A 13821-nucleotide genomic window follows, 5' to 3' on the forward strand; every position below is an offset into this window, starting at 1 on the left:
CAGTTTTAGTGCAAGCACCTTTTCACTGAACATCTAAGTGATACATAAAATGACGTCGCTGTCTTGGAAACAGCTGAGCGAGATGATCGATTGATGGAGGTACATGTATTGACACTGGGTTTTCATTTCCAAGTCTCTTGAGATGTCCCTGCTGGTCAGAAGCAGACCATTGGCTCGGTTCTGTGGACCTTTTGTACGCGAGTCTTTGCATCTGGGCCACAGTCAGATGGCGAGTTTGCACAGGCTTCTATCCAAAGCAGTGTAAAGCTAACTGCTGTAATCGCCCCCTGATTGCCAGCAGCAGGTTCCGCACAGTCAGTGGCGGTCACTGCCATCCAAAGTCCTGGCCCGCCATCTGATAGAAGCGCTGGTTGTGCGGCTTGTAGAAATCCCTCAGCCTCCGCATCACCTCCGGGTCGATAGAGGCGTGCGTCCTCCCCTTCGTCTTGCCCAGGCAGTGGGGCTTGCTGCTGCCCTCCGGCTTCTTCAGGCAGGGGAAGCCTTTCGTCTTGTTGAAGTAGAAGTGCTTGTCCGTGACGATCCGCTGGAGGCCCAGAAAGTCCTGGACCTTGCCCAGCTCTCCGGCCGGGTCGGAGATGAGCCTCTCCCCGCTGACCAGGTGGATCTGAGCCCTGGGGAACCAGGCCAGCCAGCGCTCCAGGTGCTGCGCGTACAGGCCGATCCACAGCGGGCTCCACAGAGAGTCGATCTGACCTGCAGCCCAAACAGAGATACAAGACCGTTATAACCTCAAAATCATCGTCATAACCATCACCGTCCTCTCGAATCCTCATCAAGACTGTCCCATCGCTAAGGTAAAAACCTTAGTCTCGCTACTGCCAAGAAAAACAGGTGGAAGGACTTATTTATCCCTACTGTCTCAGGCCTGTTGGTAGGGGGCAGAGGAAGGCTGTGGTTGTTTATCTGATGAAGATAATGATGATAATCTGTCTTATGTTGTTTGCCTGAAACTCTGCATCGACACCTAGACACTCTTAATTCTTCAACCCTGCCGGTCCCACCGGTTGGTCCATGTTTAGAAATGCATGTTGCGTGGCCAAGCTTTGTTCAAACCCACAGAGCTTTATTTTAAATTCTAGTCAAGAACCCAAGGTTTCCAAAGATACCAAATATGTCATGCTGAATTACAGGGAAATGATGCGCAAGACATCCAGATTTTTCCCATTTGATGTAATGGTGCAGCCATAAAAAACGGCGTCTTGGGTTTGAATATTTCACTCAATATAAGCAATAGGTCAGAAACAGGTCAGATCCAGGTCAGATCATCAATGACACATTGGAACCAGCAGATACAGAACATGTATGTGATACTGTTGTACAGTATGGGAAAACAATTCTACTTTGAAGCTACTTAAGGGGAAATTTAAGGGGAAAATCAGAGTTCAAACAGTTCAGAGTCCAGAGTAGAGAGAACCAGGAAAGACTAGGGTCAATACGAATCCACTACATCAAAGCCAGGAGATGGTGTGAGTCTTAGCCATCTGAATCACCAGGACACCCCAGGTTTCATAAGGTCTCTCATTACATAAGAAACACAAACCTTATGAATCTTGGACTTGAACACCATAATGGATACCTGTGGTGCGGTTCTTGAAGGCGAGGCTCTCGAAGGGAGGGATGTCGGGGGCCTTGGAGATGATCTGTGTGTAGTCCGATATGGCCCGGGTCACGGGGTCCCGGACCACCACGATCAGCTTCACGTCCTGCGACATGGCGTGGACCCGCGCCGGCGTCTCCACGGTGACAAAGTAGCGCGGCGTCTTCTCCATGACAATCTGGCCGTCCAGAGCTTTGGGCATCATACTTCTGGAAGTAGAGGAAAACATGTTGACTCCTAGGAGCGAATACCCAAGGCACAGAAAAGCAGCAGCATATACTGTGTCTTTATTATTAGCAGCGTTTTGATTTATCTGGTATCCGGTTGCAGTTATTTTGCAGTAGCGTTATGTACCTGGCTTACAGTAGGCTGCTGCTGTCTAGCGGCTGGTCTCAAGGTAATTCTGAATTATCATTAATATGAGACGGTCATCAATCATACAATCAGTGATGTGGTGGTAAATAAAAAGGTGTGTTAAACCATGACCTACAGGCAAATCATCATAAGGCAAACCACCACCTATATAAAGAAAAATTCCCCCTTATACGACTCTATCTTTATATAACTTGCAGCAGTTTTATTCTACATTCTATGATGTATATTATGAATTTAGGTACTACAGTTTTATGTCAACCTTAAAAGGTGGTACACTCTATTCTTGCAAATAACAAGGTGGGTCAACCGGGTTTAGGCGGGTTCACACTCCACTACATCTCTGCATACAACGCTCAAGCGCACACACACATACACACACACCCGCACACACACACGGAAGCCATTTGCACCCTCACAAGACAGATAGACTCAGATCCACAGTGATCCAGACACAGAGAGAGGGGACGGCGGTGCAACATAAACAGATCAGTCATTATTTTAATGCGTCTTCCTCCGCTCACCTCCACCTCAGCATCAGAAGCCCAGCAGATGGGACTCATTTAGAGATAAATGACTCCAGAGGCCCCACTGGACCGGCTGGAGACTCGGGTACATCTGCCGACACACCTGCCACACACCTGACTGACTGACCAAACACACACAGCCTCCCCCCCATGCCGTGGGCACGGAGTGTTTTGAATCATGGACTCATCTCACTAAAGTAAAGCTATAATATAATAATTTTGGATTGAAGCTGATAATCAGTATCTTTAAATTTGACCATTTTTCTCCCCAAAATACAAGGATTACAAGGAAGAGTTTTATTCTTGTCAGGGTGGAAAAGCCTCTGAATCAGCATTTAAGCCACCATGGGACACTAAAACTCTCCACTAGAAGCCATAATAATAAAATTATTTTAGGTGGGATAGCAGCTCCTTAAAGCAGGGTGAGGCAGGTTTCACTAGAGGTTTTACAGACTGCTGAGTAAAATCCTCCCACACCGCACTGGGATTATTTCTCTGCTTAGGCATCTGATATAAAACAATTATAATAAAAACATATTCACAAGCTGTGGTAAGGGAGGAACCATCATATGAGAGGTGGACGACTGAATGGCCGATACCTGATTTTTAAAAAGCCAATATCGCCTGATATATTCCACACACACACACAGGTTTGGGTCAAATAGTATTGAAAGTAAGCAAGTTATCTAAATAACTAATATAACCCTAACTATAACCAACCAAAAACTATATCCCACCAGTTTGTTTTAGTCAGAAAGTCTTCATCCTCTCACAAAAAGCTAGTTTAGATGAAGAATTGCAAAAAAGCTCAGTTTCCCTGGGTAGAAGTGTGCCCACTATTTGATCTTCTCTCCAGCAAAAGGATGACAAGAACATAAGGCCATCATGTTATCCTGATAAGAGAGGATGCAATTGTCAATTTTTAGCGGAAAAGTAGTGGACCGAATTACTGTCACCAAGCAGTATTAAGTGAGAAACGTGTGTAAAAGAAGGAGAAGAAAGCAAAGAGAGAGAGAAGACAGAGAGGGGGGGTCAACCGACGAGGACAGGATGCTCTGATCGTCCTCTGGTATCGGCTCAGGTTTCAGCTGCTCCTGCAACATGACCTCCTGTCAATACATCCAACCCTCCAAGCCAGCCCCGCTCTCACAAAACACACACACACACACACACACACACACACACATACACACGCACACAGTGAGTGATTTCATTTGATCTGAGCGGTGTGAGTACCACTTAGCCTGAAGACTTCCCTTTTAACTCCGATACCCTGAGCAGGAGGAGCCGCACAGTCTGTTACATACACACACACACACACACACACACACACGTGCGCACGGACGCACACGGACACATGCACACACACAAACACACAGCAAAACACAAACATACACTCATTATTCAGTCATTAGTCAAGCATTTGCTATTGTGCTTCTGGCCTCCCAATGGACCCATCTCTCACGCTCTATCACACACACACACACACACACACACACACATACAAAGACATAAAAGATCCAAAATTACACACACACACACACACACAAACACTCTGCTCCTTTAAAGACAAAAAGGGTGGGTGTGGTGGATTTTAAACAGACCTTTAAAGATTACGTGTGTGCTCATTCAGATGTGTGTGTGTGTGTGTGTGTGTGTGTGTGTGTGCGCCTAGAGCATTTGCTTGAGTGTTTTAAATGAAAGGGGTGGGTGACTGATGAAGGAATGATGGGAGTGGATACAAACGCGCCTCCATTAGCAATCTGTCTGTGAATAGCCTTAGAGCCCAGAGCCCATACCATTACCTAAGCACAAAGAGCTAATTACTGGACCTAAGAGCCCCATCAAAAGAAAAGATGTAACATAAATATGCTCCTGCTACGACGTTTGCACAAACACGCTAATTGACAGACAAAATAGCTGTTCGTTTTTAATAACTAAATATGCCCCAATCCTTCTTTTGGCATAAATGGCTAAGCTTTGTGAATATGGGGCCACGTCTGTAACTTCATTTAGATTTTTTTACCTGAATGTATGCAGACTGGAGTTTTAGTTCAACAAACATTTTGCCTCAGAGGCAGAAATAATAATTGGTCGAGCTGAATCTCAATAGACCTTTTTCACAGCAGCCATTTTGACATGTCATAGCAGGGTAAACACAGGTGTAACTAATAACATTAATGATGGTTCCATTCCATTTAGGTGTTCCAGAACTTCCAGTGCCAGGGCCTGGTATTGTGCATGCTGGCTCATTGGAATGGCACGGACGTCAAAATGGCTGCTGTGAAAAAGGTCTATTGAGATTCAACTCGACCAATGACATTATTTCTGCCTCTGAGAAATGTGTTGAACTAAAACTGCATACATTCAGGTAAAAAAGGTAAAAAAAAAGGTAAAAAAAAAAAAAAAAAGTCTGCATACATTCAGGTAAAAAAAATCGAAAAGAAGTTACAGACGTAACATAACCACAGTTTTTGTGTGAGTAAGTAATGTCAGACTGAAGCCCAGTGAAAAGGCAAGAGGTAAGAGAGGAGGAAGCTAATATTAGCCGTATGAAGCCTAGCTTGCTACTAACTGAAAAATGGCATTATCAATAATGCTATGGCATATAAATGGCAGTTATCTAGGTTAGCTAGTTAGCTAGCTGACCTTCTAAGTTCAAACTAGCCATACTAGCCTATAGCTAGCTAGAAAGCTAGTTAGCTAGCTGCTGGCCTTCCAAGATTTTAAATGCCATGTCATGAATGAGAAACAGAAGTCGTTGCCATTTATATTTTTTATATATATTTTGACCAGAGTTCCTTCTTTGCTTTCGCTAGTTAGCTAACTTGTGATGTGAAATGCTGAATGTATTACGACTGCACAGTTTTAGAAGAAAAAAACCCACAATGGGGTTATTGGCCATTTTGGGTCACATATGTGAACACAAAGGTAATGTCCACCAGTCAGAAAGCTGAACTAATTGGCAGTTTAGAAACCCTCTTTATGATCGCTACATCCTTACACCTCTCATTTACTATCGAGCGTAAGATCAAACATCCTGTGGACGAACAGAGGGATTAGCCAGCAGCTTATAATAAGCCTCTGTTTGCCTTTGAGGAACCTCTCTTTTGTCATCCATTTCCCACTATTTCAGCGGTCCTCCCTGGTGACTTAGCCCGGGCCAGCCCAGGCCACTGGCTATTGCTCCTATGGGGCTTACAGTAACGATGCGTAGGCGGTGTAGGTCGGGGTTACCTGGGGTACAAGCGGGAGCATGTTATGGGGAGGAGGGTGGTATGATGGTGTGTATGAAGCAAGAAGGTGTTAGTGTATATGTAGGGGGACGGAGAGAGCTGGTAATGCAGCACCGGGCCTCAGCTGGGATGAAGGGTGGCAGGTGGAGATTGGGGGAGCGAGGACCCTCTGGAGCCCCATCAGTACCATGCTGTGCCGCGCGCACGTGTGTGTGTGTGTGTGTGTTAACAAATGTGAAGCAATTGCAGCGCCTATCGCACATACACCAGGAAATATAGAGCAAAGAGTTGAGGGATTTGAGGGTGTGTTGGATCAAAGATGTAAAATCTGGCGTGTTTATCTTTGATGTTTGATCCAAGGAGGAAATAATTAGCGGTCAAACAGCAGAGCGGTATCGACTCAGCACAATGCATACAATATTCATTATGCACTCTCAATTGTGTATTTCTGTATCACATACAAGGTGTGGGTGTGTCTGTGCGTGTGTGTGTGCATGAGTGCATGCGACTGTGCTCATGTGCCTGCTTGTGTGTGTTATTGGGGGGCCGCTCATCCATTTCCCCTGGATGGGGACCATTAGGGGGTCGGTCCATTGTGGCTGTGCCCTGTCCACTTCCAGGAGACATCCATCATGGAGGGGCCCCGGACCCCCCCCCTCGCCTTCCCTCTCCAACCCCCAGGAGAGGGCCTTAATGAGGGCCAGATCGCCCCACCCGTCTGGGCCTTATGGTGATCACCTCCAGTACAGTACAGGGAGAGGACAGACCACACCTGAACCCCAGTTACACACAGGCAGGAGCAAAAACGCTACATAGAGTCAGATGCATTGATGTATGCCTCTGTTCTTGTTTCAATTTTAACTCTGTAATCAATTAAGTTCACATTTAAACATATAGGTCTCAAATCATGTTTTGCACTATGCCACAATAACATGCCGAAAATAATAAAAATAAAAAAGTGAAATGATTGTAATCATGATAATCCAAATATAACAACCCCAATAGACTTGATCACTCTTTTAGTCCCACTCCCCCCCGCCCCCCTTCAGATCAACAAATCTGATTCATCAGAAAATCCGCCTTTCATGTCCGCCGCTAATTCCCACCCACCGAATCCTGCTGAACATCAAATGCTTTGGCAGGCGTCCTCCTTGCGATTTGCATGGCAATTATATTCCTGCGTAAAAAAAACAAAAAAAAAAAACACACAGGAACACAAGTAGCACCATGTGCTGTGTCATCGCGGGACAAAGCCACCCAATGTATGGGTATGAATTTAAACGCCTCCTTTTAACGAGTGCAATATGAATTGCAAATGAGTCGCTGCCATCGGGACGTCTGACTCTGAAAGGACCGAGTCATTTCTGCCCTCCCCTCCCTGTCGTTGCGTGTCCTGAGAGGCCTTGTTCCCCAGCATTAAATCAACACACTGAAGCCTATGAGTGGGAGGCATATTGACTAATTATAAAACACCTTTGCTTCCCTCATGAACCCAATAATCTCTGATGATCCTCCATGTTCACAAGTTAAGATTTTACAAAACAGCAACACATCAAAACACGCATGAGCCTTACTTACAAGGCCGCACCTGCTGCCTCTGAACCGTATTTCATCCGCTATGAATTTCTCGACTCGTGTGACCTGGTGGAAATCAATGGGAGCTGCGAACACTGCACCCTCTCAGGTTAGCGCTCTGCCAGTAACTCGGGGTCGATAATACATCGATACATCTCGCTGCACCTCAAGAACTAAAAAAAAAAAACACACAACACCGCCGCCCTCGGGACTCAGACCTGAAGGAGTCGGAGTCCAGCTCCGACGGCGACGGCGATGACGATCCCCCCCCCCGGGTTCAACCAAAGGTCAGCGGAGACGCGCGAGGCTGCGGCAACACCGGCGTCGCCCTTTAACCTCCGCCTCACCCCATCCTTATCTCTCCTCTCTCTCTCCATTTAACCTCCTCCTCTCTGGTATCTCTCCTCTCTTTCCATTCACCTGTCACGTCTTGCACCACCTCCCTTTCCTGAGTATCGCGGAACATTACGAGCGCGAAGCTAATTTCCAGCGGAGCCATTTTAATGGATTCCTTCAGAGAGAGAGAGAGAGGGGGAAAGAGCGGTGTGTAACATGACCTGCGTGTGTCTATGCGGGGGGGGATTATGCCGATGTAGGATAAAGCTTCCTGCTAATTGTAACAGAAGCCGAGCTGACCAGCGCTAACCGCCCTAATGCCGGAGTCAACTCAAGGTCAGGGCGAGGAGATAGAGCTATCGATCCTATAGACGACACGGCGAGGAGGAAACTTCCAGTCCATCTCGGGGCTCATCTGAGCGCCGAGCTCCAGATCCAATCTCCTCGGCCCGTGCAGCGCCATTAGCGGATCCTTGTCAGGGACGCCGATCTCAATTGCCCTTGTGAAGCTAAATGTTTTCCGAGAAGAAGAAGAAGAAGAAGAGCGATTCGGAGGAAGATGCAGTATCGCTCATCGTCTATTTGATGTTCCGTGATAGGGTCCGAGAGAACTCCATTGACTTGTAATGCAGAAATGCATTGTGGACTCAGCTTTGATGTACGCACTACAGCTGATCCTCTATTGCCTGTGTGATGTGAAAGTGAAAGTGCATGAAGAGATGAGGAAATGCCACAATTTGGAAATGATAAAGAATGACATTTTCCCAAACTCTAAACACAAATATCAGTAAATAAACTAAATTATGTAGTTTTCTTTTCCTCCCCGTAAACAACATTTCCTTCATCGGCCTCTATACTGTATGTGTGTGTGTGTGTGTGTGTGTGTGTGTGTGTGCTGTTTGTTATGAAGTGCTGCGAACACATCATTAACTCCCAGGGTGAAGTGACCCGGGGTCAGAGGTCAATTGACAGAGCTGACAGTGATGTCAAGTGGCTCGACATGCAGCGAGCCCCATCTGGCCCGAGGGGGAAAGACGTGACAATCTGGTGTCACATTCGCATCACCTGGTGAGAGTGATACACACACACACACACACACACACACACACACTCAGCAGTGGCACATGCTGGCAGACAGGAGTGTCAGTGGCTTTTACAGTATTTCCAGATTTTCTGCCGATTCCCCTGCTTACATCAGCTTTGATATAGCAGTGTGTGTGTGTGTATGGCCACATGAATGTAAACACTACCCAGAAAGCAGAAATTCATCCCTCCATTTGATCTCTGTCATTGGTTAAATCGCTGCTGACACGCCAAAGAGGCTCCAGCGCTGAGCCAATACCACTATTGAGCCTCTGTCACATACTGTAAGCTCGCTGACGGCACGCCACATCGTCCAGATTTGGACTCACATTTAATCTCTCATATTTGTGGCTGCGGCTGGGTCTATAGGAGCATGCACACACACACACACACACACACACACACACAGTATGAAAGCAGAGTGTTGCCAAAAAATCTGAAATTCAGGGTCTGAAAAAGCCTACTGAAAAGCTTTTGAAAATATTTCCACATTATCTTCACCCAGTTTTGAGTAACGTGAATCATTCAGCATTTGTCCCCTAGATTTCATTGTGTGTGTGTGTGTGTGTGTGTGTGTGTGTGTGTGTGTGTGTGTGCGTACTGTACTGAGTATGTACAGTGTCTGTCTGCACAGTACTTCAAAGTTTTCATGGAAGAGGCTGAGAACAGAGCCACATGACAACAGTAACATCTGGCTCCGGCTCCAGAGATGATTACTCTGCTGCTCTGTGAGAACTCATCCGGGGAGGCCTCGCTCTGTCCCTACAGTATACACACACACACATGCACATGCACACACACACACCCAGGCACACATATGCACACATGCACAGATTGGCATAGCCAGATGGCAGAGTCTCTGCGACTGTCACTTAAACCTCCATGGAATGGCTGTGGATATGTTTGGGTATGCAAACAACACAAACAAATTCATATCTTCCAGAAGAAGCATAGGTCTCCCACTTGGGTCTCCAACATATATAATTATGATAATAAACCTCCTACACACACATACAGACTTAAGTAAAAATCCATCATTTTAGCATGGTATGAAGATTCCATCACTGCTGCTGGCATGGGACTGCATCTTTTAACTTTTTAGTCTAGTATTGAGTCTTAAAATCATATTTTTAAAACAAGAGGAAAAATCTCCCAATGGAGTGAGATAATCCCACTTGCTGCTAATATAGTTTAATTTGCTTGAGGAATGAATTTGTAACAGCCAGAATAAGGCAGATCTCTCCACTAGTAGAAAATTACATTTGAATCAATCAAAAAATGTCACTATTAATAAACGTGATTTGCACTAGAACCAATGGCAGACTTTTTCCTAAGATTTGAGCTCTCAGTACTAGATGAAATGACATAGGCAAGGTGGATATTTGCTGTAGTGTGTGCGTACCTGTACCAGTCCAGACCCCGTGCGTAATGCCGGTCGAAGAAGTGCGGCTCAGAGCCCAGGGCGCGGATGTCCGGGTGCAGCCTCAGAAACTCCAGCAGAGCCCGGGTGCCTCCCTTTTTAACCCCTATAATCAGAGCCTGGGGTAACCTCCGAGAGGCTGTCCAGTCTTTCCCCGAGCTGTTCGTCTCCAAACCGGGAGGACCCGTGCCGGTTTCCCCCGGGTACAGCGCGCCCTCTCCGGTCGCCGTGACACCGGCGGTACCGTTTCTCTCGTACTGCCATCCCGACACGAGGAACTCGTGCGCGGGCGCCGCTTTGATCTCGGAGTTTTCTCTCAGGTCCGACTCGCAGCAGCCGGTGAGGAGGTAGACCAGGGAGAAGCAGAGGATGCCCAAGGAGGACGCGATGGTGAGCCGGTGGAGGAGCCTCCGCAGCTCGGCGCTCGGGTGGTGGTGGTGGTGGTGGTGGTGGTTATGGTGAAAAGCTGCCATCCCTCAGAGATCCATGTGGGATTTGGGGCCATTCTACCACAAGTTCCCGCTCACATCACTTCTCTAACGCCGTTAACACAACTCACCCCGGTAACTCTTGGAGAGTCTCCTTCAGCGCGCTCCGCTCCCCTCCACTTGCGCTTCATTTTGCGCGTCCGGTGCGCATCGAGCGGCTCCTAAACCCCCTCCAAAAAAGCCCGACCACTCAAGCACACCGCAAGTCTATGTGGGTCTATTTTTTGCGTGACATCCAGGCTATGCGCCCACCCACTCACTAAACCCCCCGCAGCGTGGAGCGGAGAATGCAGCTTTAATATCCGAGCGGGGATCTCTCTCTCTCTCTCTCTCTCTCTCTCTCTCTCTCTCTCTCTCTCTCTCTCTCTCTCTCTCTCCACGGGATTACACTTTCTGTCTCTCTCCACTACGGATCTCCTGGGGATTCATTCTCTCTCTCTCTCTCTCTCTCTCTCTCTTTCCTTAGATATCTTTGATTGGAGGGTCATGGCCGGAGGCGGGTTTAATTCCAGCATTATTTATTGGGGGGAACTGGGATGGATCCAGTGCGCCCACATGGGAAGATGGGGCAGATGGTGCTGGTCATGTCTCATACCTCATATATACTATTATCACCCTCATCTAACATGATTGATTCATTTAGAGGCTGCCATATAGTGTCACTCACTGCTGCCTTCTCTTATCCAGGAAACCAGCCAATAACAAATCATACAAAAATGTTATGTGCCATTTGAAATGCACTAATCAGCAGATCCTAGTTAGTGCTGACCAGGTGAACAAGTGCATGTCATATGTGGCATTTGGACCTGGCTTTATCACACCCAGCTAACAACTCTAAGACTGATCACATAATTGGCTTAGTGGTCAGACAGTATTAGGCTACATACATACTGCAGCTGCCAATAGTCCACTGATCCTGACCCTGAAGGACTGTCTGTGAGTGCACACGCATTTACACATCATAATGTGAAAAAATTCTGTCAATGGAGTGAGATAATTTCACTTGATTCCTATGCAAATCACCTCGTTTCAGAGTTTTTTCTTCCTTACTTACACTTATTTTGCCTCATCTCAAGAAAGATGAGAGATGGGAAACAAGTGGAATTAGTGGATATTTAAAGATAAATAAGATGTTAAGACTGAATATGTGACTAAACGCTAGACAGTGTTTGCAGTGCAAATATATGATACGCCGACGTGAGTTATGAAAGTTTGCACATCATAAGGGGAAGGTTTATCGCTCGGATTAGCAGACGTGTGTTGTGTTGCGGCTGCAGGTTAGGGAGCTCTGCAATGTTGGCTTTTATTATTGCAGAGCGAGGAGCTAAGGTACGGATAATAGCTCATCGGAGACTCATTAGTTCCCCCTTCCAACCACACGTGCACAGGCGCGCGCACATACTCACACACGCACACACACGCACGCACACACACACGCACGCACGCACACACTTCATGTTCCATTTGGCTTACCCCTGTCATTATCCCATAGCAGATGTGACCCATGTCATAAAATCACTGCATTGTCCTGCACTGAGAGACTAAAAAGATGCACCATCATGGCGGCACTGTTTTCAACAACAACTGGGAAAGAGAAAAGTTTCTTGTGTTTAACAATCCTGTGTCCTGCTAGGCCCAGAGAAAAAAGAATAACACATCAGATTAGGTAGCATGTAAATAGCTGCAAATATAACCTGGCAAAAATATATGGTATAATAATATGTTCTTCCTGATATTGAGTTGCGGCCCCTTTTGCCCAATCTATATCTCAATTGTCTCAAAGCTTCAAAATCCTTCTATTGTCTGCTTCTCTTTCCTTACATCTCCTCCTTTGTGATTGGTATAGATTTAATAAGGCAAATCAATAAGGAATAATGGCATTTACCTGGATTCACCTCATCAGTGGACTTCATAAAAGGAGTTAAATGTTTCCAATATTTTGTACTTTCAGTGTAGATTCAGGATTTGCATTTCATCGCTCTGCCCCTCTATCAATATAGTGGTTCCTGTCTCATTAACACTTTATTGATCAGTCACTCCAGTTGCCATCCGACTTGACAAATTAATTTCCTGGCGTTGGAATGTTCTCACTGAATGTTCCCAATCAACTGTCAAGAAGCACAAGTACAACTGACTTCCATCACTGCATCCACTTCTCTTTTTCTCCCATCAAAGCCTATTCTGTCCCATCGTGAAATATCGTTTCCTCAGATGTTACGGAGTGAAAGGTCTTAAAGAACATTGGCATTAGAATCAAGTCGCAGTTATGTGCTAAATGATAAATGTCCAAGACCGATCATCTATCAGCGCAGTAAAAACTCCTATACGCAATGCTCAACTGACCCTGAAATAAGCAAATCATTATCCTGGCCAATATTCCAATAACACCCATCACCTATGTCACTGTATCCTTTCATTCCGCATTGACAGACACTCGCTGAGCAGCGTCCACCCGAATGCATACACAGACATATAAAGTGATACATTAGACATAAATTGATAACTCCGTCTTCTTTGTTTCCTGTTTATTTTATCCTTCCATGGATCAGGAGGCAAGGTCACCCGGTGAGATTGTGTGTGTCTTTTGTCTGCAGTCGGCCAGCAGATTGTTCCGTGATGAAGTGGTCGTCTATAAAAGCGCGACCCCCGGGGTCAGGGCCGGAGCAGGGCCCGTGATTTATTATCCCGCGCGGGGGGATGGAGGAACCCGATTAATACGCCCGGGTGTCGCGGCGTATGAAATGAAGAGGTTTTTTAGGAGTGTTTATGTGACAGGAGGAACCCCCTGGAACTGGGGTTTTGTCTTTTTGCACACGAGCCATCCACCGTATCGCTTCCAGTGTTACGCAATGTTTGGTCGCCTTTAACTTTTGCATAGCCGTTTTTTCGGAAATTTCTGCGTTGTCATGCAGTAGGGAATTGCCATCTCACAACTATAAATCCTTTACAGTGAGTTTTCCGGCATCCTTCACTACCACCCCCCCCCCACCCCCCACCCCACACACACACACACACACACACTCCCAACCCTCCCCCCCACTGAGTGACAGCCTAATTAGAGTTAAAGTAATGGTGTATGTAATCAAGGCTAAATTACAGCTATAAGTCACCCAGTGGAGAGCCCTATACCTGCAAGCCAATCACACTGGCGAACTAATGAACCAGG

At 46.4% G+C, this 13821-nt stretch overlaps 1 protein-coding gene across 1 annotated transcript; it reads right to left on the reverse strand.

The window, feature by feature from the left end:
• Window positions 1-325: 325 nt before the first annotated feature.
• hs3st3l (heparan sulfate (glucosamine) 3-O-sulfotransferase 3-like) lies at window positions 326-10640 on the reverse strand. The gene is made up of 3 exons (XM_071907646.2): window positions 10150-10640; window positions 1598-1827; window positions 326-714 (listed from the first exon to the last, which is right to left on the reverse strand). Exons 1-3 carry the CDS (start codon window positions 10638-10640, stop codon window positions 326-328), a joined length of 1110 nt encoding a protein of 369 aa, XP_071763747.2.
• Between the last annotated feature and the right edge of the window lie 3181 nt (window positions 10641-13821).

Source organism: Centroberyx gerrardi, chromosome 20 (genome assembly GCF_048128805.1).
Source record: "Centroberyx gerrardi isolate f3 chromosome 20, fCenGer3.hap1.cur.20231027, whole genome shotgun sequence".
NCBI classification, from domain to species: Eukaryota; Metazoa; Chordata; class Actinopteri; order Beryciformes; family Berycidae; genus Centroberyx; species Centroberyx gerrardi.